Source organism: Solanum verrucosum, unplaced genomic scaffold (genome assembly GCF_900185275.1).
Source record: "Solanum verrucosum unplaced genomic scaffold, falcon-dt-bn FXZP01000012.1, whole genome shotgun sequence".
Taxonomy (NCBI): domain Eukaryota; kingdom Viridiplantae; phylum Streptophyta; class Magnoliopsida; order Solanales; family Solanaceae; genus Solanum; species Solanum verrucosum.
The window spans coordinates 4370394-4383373 of record NW_026020063.1 but is presented as its reverse complement, the minus strand read 5'-3'; the positions used below and the strand labels follow the sequence as shown (position 1 = coordinate 4383373).

General features: G+C 36.4%; 1 protein-coding gene across 1 annotated transcript in view; it reads left to right on the top strand.

Annotated features, from left to right (window-relative positions):
* LOC125823549 (brefeldin A-inhibited guanine nucleotide-exchange protein 5) overlaps positions 1–12107 on the top strand; it is a 42643-nt gene extending 30536 nt beyond the window's left edge. The window contains exons 26-34 of the mRNA XM_049502911.1: positions 2984–3150; positions 3245–3323; positions 3405–3504; positions 3587–3762; positions 4503–4622; positions 8813–8949; positions 9061–9406; positions 10714–10809; positions 11546–12107. Coding sequence (XP_049358868.1) covers positions 2984–3150; positions 3245–3323; positions 3405–3504; positions 3587–3762; positions 4503–4622; positions 8813–8949; positions 9061–9406; positions 10714–10809; positions 11546–11608 — 1284 coding nt within the window. The 3' untranslated portion in view covers positions 11609–12107. The remainder of the gene's footprint in view (positions 1–2983; positions 3151–3244; positions 3324–3404; positions 3505–3586; positions 3763–4502; positions 4623–8812; positions 8950–9060; positions 9407–10713; positions 10810–11545) is intronic.
* The last annotated feature ends 873 nt before the right edge of the window (positions 12108–12980 follow it).

The window sequence follows — 12980 nt, the reverse complement described above, 5'->3', positions numbered from 1 at the left end:
GAGGCCAAGTCCTAGATCACTTTGAGCTCATGGTCCACTTGTATTATGTATGTTATGTCACCTAAAATACCAGTTTGTTGAACTTCTGAAGTGGAACTCACAAATGTTGCCCCCTGATTCTGCTATATTTTGCTGTTCATACCCAATAATGGAATTTGATAAGGAGTCTCGTGTTGAAGTACAGCGTTACATGTATCGTGCATACAAATCCTCTGTTATGCAGTTCATTCCGAATAGTGAAATTTGTTTTGGAGTCTCTTTTTTTGAAATCAGTAACTTTGTATCATATCAAGGATCAAAACAGTACTTACCCTAGTACTGAAACCATATTTACAATAGAGCTCTAGTGTCTTTCCTCTCTAGCTATAAAGAATCTAGAACATCTATGATAGACACAATATCATTAGAGTAAATTTGATTACACCAAAAACATAGCAGTAAGATGAAGTTCAACTTGATCTTCTGCACATCATTCTTTAAGCTCTCAAAACATCTGGAATTCCTCTCCTTCCAAATTGTCCACCAGATACAAGCTGGGACAATTCTCCATCTACTCCTATCCTTAACATGTGAACATGTTCCCTCCCAGCTGCTAAGAGCCTCTGTTATCTTGTCTGACATTGTCCATGCTATACCCTTAAGGTTTAGGATGATTCTCCACAAATGAGCTGTGAATGTACAATGCAGAAATAGATGGTTGACTGTCTCAGCTGTTTCTTTACATAGGAAGCATCTTGAGCACAGTGTCATACCTCTGCTCATCAAGTTGTCCACTGTTAAAGTGGCCTCCTTTGCTAGTAACCATACAAAAATTGATACCTTGTGGGGAACTTTTATCCTCCAAATCTGCTTCCATGGCCAGTTTGCTATCTGGTGGTTGGACTGGTTCATAATTTTATATGCAACATTGACCTTAAAAATGCCTTTGGAGTTGTCCTGCCACCATAAATGATCTTCACCAGCTTGAACCCCAGGAAATTGATCAAGTTTGCTGAGGAAATCAGCCACTCTTTGAACCTCCCAATCATTAAAATGTCTTCTAAAATTCAAGCTCCACCCGTCAGATGTCCACATTTCAGCTATAGTTTTCTGTTGGTGAAGGACTAGGTTGAAGATATCCGGAAAGACCAGTTCCATGATACCAACGTCGTGCCAATTATCCTTCCAAAATCTGGTTTTGTTTCCATTTACCACTTTGATTCTTGATTGAGTTTTCAACTCACTCTAGAGGGATCTGATAGACCTCCAAAGGCTGACCCCATATGGAGTATTGACTTTCCTTGGTCATCCAACTATCCTCTTGTACATATTTGGCTTTAATCACTCTTCCCCACAATAAGTGGTTTTCTTTGGTGAACTTCCACAACCACTTCGTCATTAGAGCTTTACTTTGGATTTCCAGGTTCTTGATACCCAAACCACCCCATTTTTTTGCACAAATGACTGAGTTCCACTTGACCAAATGGTAGCCTTCTCTTTGTCACCATGCCATAAAAAGTTCCTCCTAATTCTATCCAACCTCTTGATGACCCCTGCTAGAATGGGAAACAAGGACATCATGTATGTTGGAAGTGCATCAAGGACTGAGTTGATCAAAGTCAGTCTACCTCCTCTTGACAAGTATTGGGTCTTCCATCTTGCTAATTTCTTTCACATTTCTCAATAACAGTATCCCAAATCTCAATAGACTTTGAATTGGCCCCCAAAGGCATTCTCAGATAAAGGGTTGGCAAAGACCCTACCTCTCCTCCTAGAATAGATGCCAACAGATTCATGTGGGGCACACCATTAATGGGGTAAAGAAAGCTCTTAACCCAGTTTATGTGAAGGCCTGAGATGCCTTCAAAGAGCACTAGGATTATTCTGAGACTAGTAAAATGACCCGCGCTTCACGCGGGAATTTAACATCACGGAATTTATAAAATAATACTTAAAACCTATCCGTCATTAAAACTAAAACACTATATTATCTTACATACAAGATTACATAGCCACAAACATTAATAATGTAAAGGAAAATTAAAATTATTACATCTTATCATTTATCCTTAATAACATAAGCATAAATTAATGACTTTAAAAATACATACCAGGATCTGTAACATAAGCAATGGTGTCAGTGAGCCACTCAACAGGAGCAAAGTTCATAAATATTTATATTTAATTGTGAAGAAGAAGAAGAGGTTCAGAATTTTCGTTGTTTTAAAATGAGAGGAATTCCATCTATTTATAGACAACAAAGGGTAGTGTGAACAAATGTTAATTGTGCCTTATCGGAAAGGTCATAACCTTTCATAAAAGTCACAACTTTTCATAAAAGTCGCAACTCTTCATTAAAGTCACAACTTTTCATAAAAGTCGCAATTCTTCATTAAAGTCGCAACTCTTCATTAAAGTCGCAACTCTTCATGAAAGGGGAAGGCTATTTTTGTAAATAAATAAATTAAAAGGGAATTCTTGTTTGTGGTGGTGCCAAATGGTTCTCTTAATATATATATATATATGATGTCTCAATTGGTTTCTATCAGCATCACAAAATATGAGGGTATCATCAGCATATTGCAAATGAGTCACCTCTAGGCGATCACTCCCAGCCCTAGCTACATCAAAACCCTTTATCCATCCATACAAATCAGCTGTTTTGAACATAGTATTCAGTCCTTCCATGGCAATGTTTTGGAGTCTTACCTAGAAGGTGTACCACTATCACTATGTGTATTGTGTATGCAGGTCATCTGTAATTTTTATATTAATCTGTGGTTTTATTAGGATTTATAAGATTGTAAATTTGTAACTAACAATTTTATTTACGAGAAACCTACTGCAGCAGATTATGTTTTTTATCTGGCACCAGATTGTCATGCCCTTGTTGTTTCTTGAGGAGGAATTGTGGAATTGATCATTTGATTTTCTTTAAAAAGTATTGCAATCTCTATTTTCTGAGGTTTTGAAAATTTCTAATTCATGAGCATTTTGGTTGTAGAATGTCTGTTTCATGCTCCCCCCACTGCTGGGTTTGCTTTTAGATTGTGCCCAAAAATCTGATCAGTCTGTAGTTGCAATCTCTCTCGGTGCATTGGTCCATCTTATTGAAGTTGGTGGACACCAATTTAGTTACAGTGATTGGGATACCTTGCTGGAAAGCATAAGGTACAATTCTAATTTTATTAAGTTGTCTGTTCTTTCGTTCTTTCTGGTAGACTATTTTATTCTCATGATATAGTTGATCTATTTTGTGTCTCAGAAATGCTTCATATGCAACACAACCCCTTGAGCTTCTGAATGATTTGGGTTTTGAGAACTCAAAGCATCACACCACACTGGTAAGAAATAAGAATTGAGATCATTTGCTGATATTGAATTTTGAATTTTTGCTAATTTTGAGTTGTGTTGGATATAATCAGCATAATGCTGCTGAAAATGGAAATGGTGGTGGCCATTCATCAGACGTGCTGGACGATACTCATGGATCAGAGTGTCATGCTGATTTGGAGGAAACTGGAGGTTGTTGCTGAGGAAATTCAATCATTTTATTCTTTTCTATTGAGTATTGCTTGCAAATAATTAAAGAAAACAATCTTTGTAGGTATGCCCTCACCATCTGGGAGATCTGAGAAACCTACGGTTCTAGAAGGTCTTGACCGTAGTCAAACAATAGGTCAGAAAATTATGGGAAATATGATGGACAACCGCTTCATCAGAAGTTTCACCTCTAAACCAAAGATTCAGGCTTCTGATATTTTACCAACTTCACCGTCAAAGGTATTGCAGGATTTTTGGTTGATGTGCTGTCCTAACTGTTGTATGTAAGTTGGAAATGTCCCGGAAAAAAAATGTATTTGCCAGAAATTGGGGAACGCTGTCGCCTACAATTTCATAGAATTCTCAAATAAAAAATCCTTCTCTTATAAATTAAAGAACGTATTAGGTACATAATTCATTTTTTGGTTGGTTGCTATGTTAATTCACATGTGAATATATCTCTGTTAAATGCGAAGCTCACATGCTATACCAAGATGACGTATTATCTGATAATTAATTATTCATTTTTGTGTAAGTTGGCAAAGTAGTCATCATTTATTCACTAATATACTCTTATAATATAAAAGAGCTGGTGTCCATTTACTGTGTTAATCAAAATTCTTTTTCTAGTCAAACTATGATATTCATTTGAAACAAAGAATCCTTAAGAGTGCATGTTATAGTGATATCCTTACCTAAAAGAGGATGATGCTAATGTTTCAAAAACTATCCAGCAAAAGGTGATTTTTTTTTCTCTTCTCACAATATCTAAAGAGAATACTTCCAATAATGGATGTCTTGTTGATATTCTTTCTTGTATCATCGATGTTTCAAGAAAGTAATGGGTGAATATCTTTGTTGCATTTGTTATTGAGCTGCAATATTAACTGGTTGCTTTACCTATTTTAGTACTTCCACTGAGTGTCATTTTATATTATTTTGATCTGTTTCTTTTGTTTGCACTTCTATCTAATGTATAGTTATTAGCTGATGATGCGGAGCCTGAAGCAAAAAACGAGGATGAAAGTTCAATGTTGGCTACTATTAGGAGCAAATGCATCACACAGTTGTTACTTCTCAGTGCAATTGATAGCATTCAGGTATTGCTCGTCCTTTTCAACTGCAGTGCTAAATTTCTCTATCCAATGCTCCAAAGAAATCATTGGAGCTGTTGCAATAGCTTCTGGTATTGATAAAGCCTATGTTTTGATGGTTAGTTGACAATAATGTGGTAAAGGATCCTACTTTTTACCAGTCGCTGCTACTATTATTTTTTCCCCTATCAACAGTTATATGGCTCAGAGAACTTTAAGGGGTCGTTTGGTAGGGTGTATAAGAATAATGCTAAATAGAGTGTATTAGTAATGCTTGTATTAGTTTGGTTTGGTGTATTAAAAAATAGCATGCATTGCATAATTTAAAAAAAGATTTGACGCAACTTCAGCTTACTGTGGACATGACCTTAGACAGGAGGGTGTGGAGGACACGTATTAGGGTAGATGATTAGTAGGTAGTGTAGTGTTGTCTTGCTTTGGGTAGTTGGTGTTTGCCATTGCACTGGTTGTGTTAATGTAGTTCTTGTTTTGATATTCTTCATAAATTTATTATTGTTTTCAATAATCTATCCTAGTAAGTTATTCATTGTATTTCGATTATTGTACTTTTTTGTTGTTGATTGTTGCTCCATTCCGGTTTGCACTATATTCTTGTGACTTGCTATATTTTCTACTTTGTATCTGGGATTGTTGCATTTGAACCGAGGTTCTTTCGGAAACAACCTCTCTACCTCCACGAGGTAGTGTAAGGTCTGCGTACATTCTACCCACACTAGACCCCACTTGTGGGATTTCACTGGGTACGTTGTTGCATAATATTTTTTCAAAAATAATTTATTACAAAGATACCCCCCACAAATATGTGGAAAAAATATAGAACATTTTTTGAGGGGCAATTGGGTCTTTAACCATGCTAATGCATGCTTTAAAGTCCCTTGCATTATAATACCATGGATTTTCATAGGCTGCAAAAGTGTACCAAACAAGGTGCTATTAATATACAAAATTAATGCATGCATTATTTCTTCTAATATACTATACCAAACGACTCTTAAGTGTCATTTCCATATGATGGCCTTATAGATGACAAAGGGGCCTTACATGATTCAAAATTGTAGCTTCTATATTCAAAGTGACCCTCAATATATAAAAGGACCTCATTTGTAACAGTTAGCTGTTTTAGGTATTTTTATGAGCACATATATGTTGTTTTGCTGTTTTACTATTTTTTTGGATGGAAATCTGACCGCTTGTGAATAGCTAAGGATAAAATTTTCAAATTTTACTGGGGAAGTCAATAAAGCACAGGGATGGAAAAATTCTGTTGAAGAATAATGACATTGTTTGCGAGCTATTGCATAGGAGCGGGGGTTTTACCATGTGCGCGCGCATCCAAAGGGTAGTGGCTGCGGGTTTCTCTTGTCATAAAAAAATAAATAATGACACTGTTTTCTAATTTTTCCCAAGATGAGTAAATGTGATAAAAATGATTTTTCTTTTTTATCCAATATGTGACACCACAAGAGGGTTGTGTGCAATTGGAAACTATTGAAGAAATCAGAGAATAAGTCATAAGGCATCTCTGAATTGAACTGATCTTTAAGTCAGAAAAACGGCAATACCTAAATGGAAATGATATATTACTAACTAACATGGTTCCTTCACTTGGCTTGAAGTGCCCGTATTAAATGGGTGTGGGCATTTGTGCAGAATCTTCAAATTATGCTAAAAGTTAACAAAAAGTTGCATAAATTTATAATTCATGAAATAAAACTTATTCCTTTTTTTCATCAGAAATAACCAAACGCCTATGGATAGCTATATTTCCGTCATGTATTATTTTGGGGATTTACCCTATAATGTTGTTAGAGTATTACCCCATTTCTTTATGTGAATAACCATGGTGTTTGGGCTAGCTTGCACGCACGGAGTACTACCCAATTTTACATGGCAATAGTTGACTGAATGGAGGTGGACTACTATGGTTCCATTGTACAAGAACAAGGGTGATATCCAAAATTGTAACAATTATAGGGGTATCAAATTGCTAAGCCACACTATGAAGGTTCGAAGAATCAATTTGGATTCATGTTGGGGTGTTCGACTACTGAAGCCATTTACCTTGTGCAGAGAATGGTGGAGAAGTATAGGGAAAGGAAGTGGGACCTTTATATGGTGTTCATTGACCTTGAAAAGGCCTATAACAAAGTCTCGAAAGATGTTCTCTTGAGGTATTTGGAGGCTAAGGTGTTCTGATGGTGTATATTAGGGAGATAACAAACATGTATGATGGAGCAAAGACTTAGGTTAGAACGGTGGGAGGAAACTCGGAGTACTTCCTAATTGAGATGGGGCAACATTAGGGATCAGTTCTCAGCCCTTTCCTATTTGCCTTAGTGATGGATGAGTTGACACAGTCTATTCAGGAGGAGGTTCCTTGGTGTATGTTATTTGCGGATGACATAGTAGTGATTGATGAGACACCAGACTGAGTTAATGCTAGGTTGGTGGTTTGGAGACAAGACTCTGGAGTCCAAAGGGTTCAGGTTGAGCAGGACCAAAACAGATTATTTAAAGTGCAAATTCAGTGTTGAGTTGGATGAACCAGATGTGGAAGTGATGCTTGCCACACAGGCTATCCCAAGAGAGAAAGTTTTTAAGTATCTTGGGTCCCTACTCCAGGGTAGTATGGACATCGACGATGATGTTACTTATCGCATTGGGGCGACATGGATGAAATGGATGCTTGCCTATGGAGTCTTGTGTGATAAGAAGGTACCACCTAAACGTAAAGGTAAATCTTATAGAATGGTGGTTAGACTGTCCTTGTTGTATGGGGTGAAGTGTTGGCCAGTCAAAAACTCACATGTCCAGAAGATGTATGTTGCAGAGATGAGGATGTTGAGATGGATGCGTGGCCTACTAGGAGCGACAATATTAGGACTGAAGTTATTCAGGATTATGTGGGAGAATGTGGGAGTGACCTTTGTGGCGAAGGGAAGCTAGGTTGAGATGGTTTGGGCATGTGCAAAGGAGGTGATTAACGCCCCAGTAAGGAGGTGCGAGAGGCTGGTTGTAGGGGGTACTCATATGGGTAGAGGTAGGCCGAAGAAGTATTGGGGAGAGGTGATTACACTGGACATGACACAACTTCATATTGCCGAGGACATGGCTCTAGATAGGAAGAAGTGGAGGTCGCGTATTAGGGTAGAAGGTTAGTTGGGGTGAAGTGTTGCCTTGTTGTGTGTAGGGTTAGGCTTGTTAGTGCATGACGTAGTACTAGTCGTACCTTTGTAGTTCTTGCCATATTTTGTGTATTGTATTTTCGACCACACTATTTTGATGTTGTTATTGTTTGTTTGTTTCTTTCTTTCTTTTAGACTGTACCCTACTTTTCTTATTACCGGTTATACTTTCTTCATTATTTTATTCTTCTTTTACTTGGGTTCGATGCTCTTGAGCCGAAGGTCTTTCGAAAACAACCTCTCTACCTCTTCGAGGTAGTGGTAAGGTCTGCGTACACTCTACCCTTCCACCCCACTTAGTTGGATTTCAGTGGGTATGTTGTTGTTATTGTAATAGTTGATTGTATATGGAATTGTGAAGGTTTTCTACTTAGATTAGTTTTCAGATTATTTTTTTCCCTTAGGAATGATGAAAGTACAATTCCTTAGTTTTAGAGTGAAATTGAGATTAGATGTCTGGATGTGGAAAATTGTTATAGTTTGTTAATCACTCGTTTGGACTTTGATTAATCTTCTGACAACATTGTATCATTGATTTCATCAAGTATGTAAACTGATTTGGATAAGCCATTTTACATTCAAACAATCTGGTAAATCATTAAATTTGATATTGTTATTACAAATTAAAAGCAACATATGTCTTCTGCTAGTAGTAATTAAAATAATGGACGGAACAAGAAACTTAAAAGCATTTCACTTTGAAGAGCTTTGAACAGAGTGACTGCCCAAGAGTTTTGACAACACGAAAATAGGAAGAGCAATTGTAAGCCTTCTCTGATCTTGGTAATATATAATGTGAAAACTGTGAATATACTACATCCTGAACTTGGTGGAGTGTCCGTGCCTATAGTTTCTTTTGGAGCGAGTCTCTATATTTAAGATCTCAGCTCCATTTGCCATTCTATCCACCGTACAAACTTTATAGTGCAACTTTGCAAATATTTTTCTGCTCTTCCTATTTCTCCTTTTTGATGTGCTTCAAACATGCAGAAGAAATACTGGAACAAGTTAAAACCAACACACAAGATAACTATAATGGACATCTTGTTCTCTGTGTTAGAGTTTGCTGCATCATATAATTCGTATTCCAATCTCAGATTGCGGATGCGCCAAATACCTGCTGAAAGGTTGGTATCATTTGCTATGTTATTTCCACAGATTCATTTTTCTCCTCCTTTTAAACCTATATTTTTCAAATTGCTACCATGTTGTGTTTGATTTACCTTATTGTTGCACAGGCCACCATTTAATCTTCTCCGCCAGGAATTAGCAGGAACTTCCATCTATCTTGATATCTTACAGAAGACAACAGCTGGGATCAATTCTGTAAGGGAAGAATCAACTGAAACTACCGTTGCTCAGAGTGGAAATAGTTTTATGAATAATGATGCAGCTTCTAGTGATATGTTTCAAGAGCAGGGATCAATTAAAGAAGATAAGTTTCAACAAATTGCAGAAGAGAAACTGGTGACATTTTGTGGACAGGTTCTGAGGGAGGCTTCTGAGTTCCAGTCCTGCACGGCAGAGAGTTCTAACATGGATGTTCATCAAGTTCTGGAATTGCGTTCTCCAATCATTGTTAAGGTTGGGAGTGCATGATTTGTTGATGTTTCTAGCTTTGTCTTTATTGTCTTTTTACTGCTTTTAACTAACTAATGTGTCGTCAAGGCTTTGGTCTAGTGGTAAGAGCTGTGATGTGTGTGCTAGGTGCATGTCACGGGTTCGAACCCTGTCGCAGACAAAAGCATGGTACTTTAGTGGAGAGGGGTAGGGTGTGTGCTCATTATCCATTGAGTTTCAAACTGTGCACCACTAACCCTCGGGGATTTCTTGGTTGTAAAAAACTTCTTTCAATTAATCATCAAAATATATTTTTAGTAGCTCACTTCTAGTAAGCCTCTTCTTTTTTGCCCCTTTGGAACTTGTAGAGGGTACATATTGTTAAAACATAATTGAACAGATAGAAGTGTCTCCTTTACAATAGTTTTAAATTTTAGATGAGGTGGTCACATAATTCAATGTGGTATCAGTTCAGATATAGGTTTTAGGCTCAACGTCTTACTGCCACCATTAACAACAGCATTTCTTCACACTTGATTTAATAAAAAAGATTTTGGCTTTCATGTGAGGTATGTTGAGAAATATTAAATAAAAAAAGTGTCTCCTACTAATAGTTTAAGCTTTTAGATGAGGAGGTCACACTATTTAACAAGAAAACATGTGTTATGATTGTAGCATATGGCTTCACTGCTAGCGTCACGATCAATATAGAAATTTGGCATTATTTTTCAGCCAACAAGGTATAGTTTAAGCTGTACAAATCTGTGATGGTTGCTAGGGGATCGAGTTCATCAATCAACACAAACTTGGAAGATGCTGGTTCTCATACCAAAGCTGAATGCTTTACTCATGACTACTTATGTTATACCCAATTGACCATCAGTCTCAGTTAGCATCATTTCCTTTAATGTTAAGATATTTTAGCCTTAGAAATCTCACAATCTCTCTTGGTTCTTGTTTCCTTCTAGACAAATTTCTCATTTTTCACTGACAGAAAAGTGTTCTATTGTTAAGACAGAGATCACTTTTGGTTGAATCACCCTGTTCCTGACTTACTATTCAAAATTATACTGAAGTTTCAGTATGCTACTTGAAACTCTCACTTCTTGTTTCAATCTGATTTTCTTCTCCTTATGACCCTCTCCAACACCTGCTCTACCACATCATTATTGCTATAAACTGAGGAGGTGCATTGATGGTACTTTTCGCTTTGAATTGGGTTTGTGTCACGTTTCTGAGTTCTGTACATTCATTTTCTGGTAATTTCTATGAGATTTAGGAATTGCAGTGGTGGTTTTCTCATGCATTCTTTTATTTTAATTGTCTTTCAGGTGCTGAGGGGTATGTGCTCTATGAACAGCCAAATATTCAGGAGTCATCTTAGAGAGTTCTATCCTTTGATTACTAAACTTGTATGCTGTGACCAGGTAATCTTTTCCCTAAAATGTTAATATACAAAAGAAGTAATTCAATTTCTTAGTAGTAGCTCTTTGTATGAAGTTTATTTTTGCAATGGTAATAACATACTAGTTGGGGCTATAATCATCGTGGATAATGGGTACCAGTTGCATGTGAAATCACTCTCCACATTGCAAGTAATGGGACCCTTTCTGTTTTAGTTTATTGGAAAGATTGGCTACTCATATCGAAGAAAATCTTCAGGCAGAAACTGTTTGTAGTCTTAGTTATCCCCCTGAACTTTTTGTAGTTTTAGTTATTCCCCTGGACTTGACTATTTGATAGGATTTAGCGTCTTTCTTCCCTTCCCCTTGGACAACCTCAGCCCAAGATGTGAGAGACCCTGCCAGGTGAATTTGTTTGTCCACTTGGTATTTTCTGAAAATATAATATATGTTTTTACCTTTTTGAATGCATCAATTTTTTGGATCATTTTAAAATTTTAACGCCTTTATGTAGGCTAATTTTTTTAATTAGCAAAACAAAAATTTTTGCTCGAGAAAGAAATAACACAGTTGAAACAACTAGTCATTGCATATAAAGAAGAAATACACAGTTGAAAGTCTATTATTAGGCTTAAATGATTTTTTATTCAGCTAAAGATAATGGAGTTTTGGCCATATTTTTAACAGATATGCAGTTGGAAATTGTTATTAATCATTTTTTATGTCATTCCAAATTGCTAACGGTCTTGTTCTACTTCAGATGGATGTACGTGGATCCCTTGCAGATCTTTTTAATATGCAGTTGAATCCGCTGTTGGCTTAAGATGTGTTGAGAGCCAAGTGAGGCATGATTTTCTATGAAAAGCTCGGGAGGTTGAATTGATAATTGGTGTACTACTACTCTCTACTGCTTTCCTCAGGATATCGATATTCTAATAGTTTCTTCAGGTTAGATTTCAAGGCTTATAGAACATCTCCCTCCTCTTGTAATAGACGGAGAGATTAAGATTCACACATGTATGTACACCGTTATGATAGTGACAAATGACAATTTTGTTGGACTTGCAAAAGATAACTGCCTTGATTGTGCAAATTAGGCATGGATTTTACCATCTTTGTTCCTAGTTTTTTTCTGAAACAGTTGCAGGCTTATGTATGTAAGAGGCCTAAACATAATTATAGAGTGATATTCCTTTTCTGAGAGTCATTGTAATGTACTATTTGATGTAGTGACTTTGTAGTGTTCTGTCTGTAGTCTTACTACTGTAGGATAATGCTATTTTTATTCTTTCTTGTATTAAAACTGTTAAAATTTCGTACAATGCTTCGTCACTTTTGAAAGGTTTGAAACCTTTACTCAACATATGGTCCGAAAATCTAACATATATTTCTTCAAAGGTGTATCAAGGAAAATAACTCTTGCTTTTAGTCGTTTTTCAACATTTCTTGCTTGAGTTTTTTGACCAGCACCCAAGATGGTAGACGTAGTTGGTTTTGGGACTCCCAGCTAATGCTTAGTCATAGTTAGAGCTGTTAATATGGGTTGAACGGAACAAGTAAATATAATTATTTTGTGCTGACTAAATAAAATAAACTCTCTGATACATTAAAATATATTTGTACTCGTGATCTTGATATAATTATTATATGTAGTATATATTGTTCATTGTTTTGATTTATCAAAGGGCGAAATTCTCTTTTGGTTCAAAATCAATTTACCTCTTAAATTGAATGATGATAGTGTAACAAGAGCTTAACTCTTGATACCAAATTAATGAAAGAAAGAGGAGAACACGAGAAGAAGAGAGAAATTTTGATTCAATAATAATGATTCCCCTTAGCAGAGTAGTACGATTTGTGTATAGCAAATCTGACATTTCCGATGCTAAGGACAGCTGTCAAATTCTCTAATAGAATGTAGGACTAGTGCCACAATTGCAATTAACTAAGCTTTAAGGACTAATAAGTAAATACTTAATACTAAAATAAAGGGACTGAATTAACTTATTTAAAACTTAATTTGACAATCCACTCTTCTTCAAATGGCACCTGTCTTCAAGGATCAGCAAAGTCTGGAAATTGTGACGATGAATTGATAATCTTCCCAGGTAGCTTCTTCTAGCAGTAAGTTGGCCCATTGCACGAGCACGAGCACTTTATGATTCTTCATTCTAATTAGGGGTGTACAAAATCGA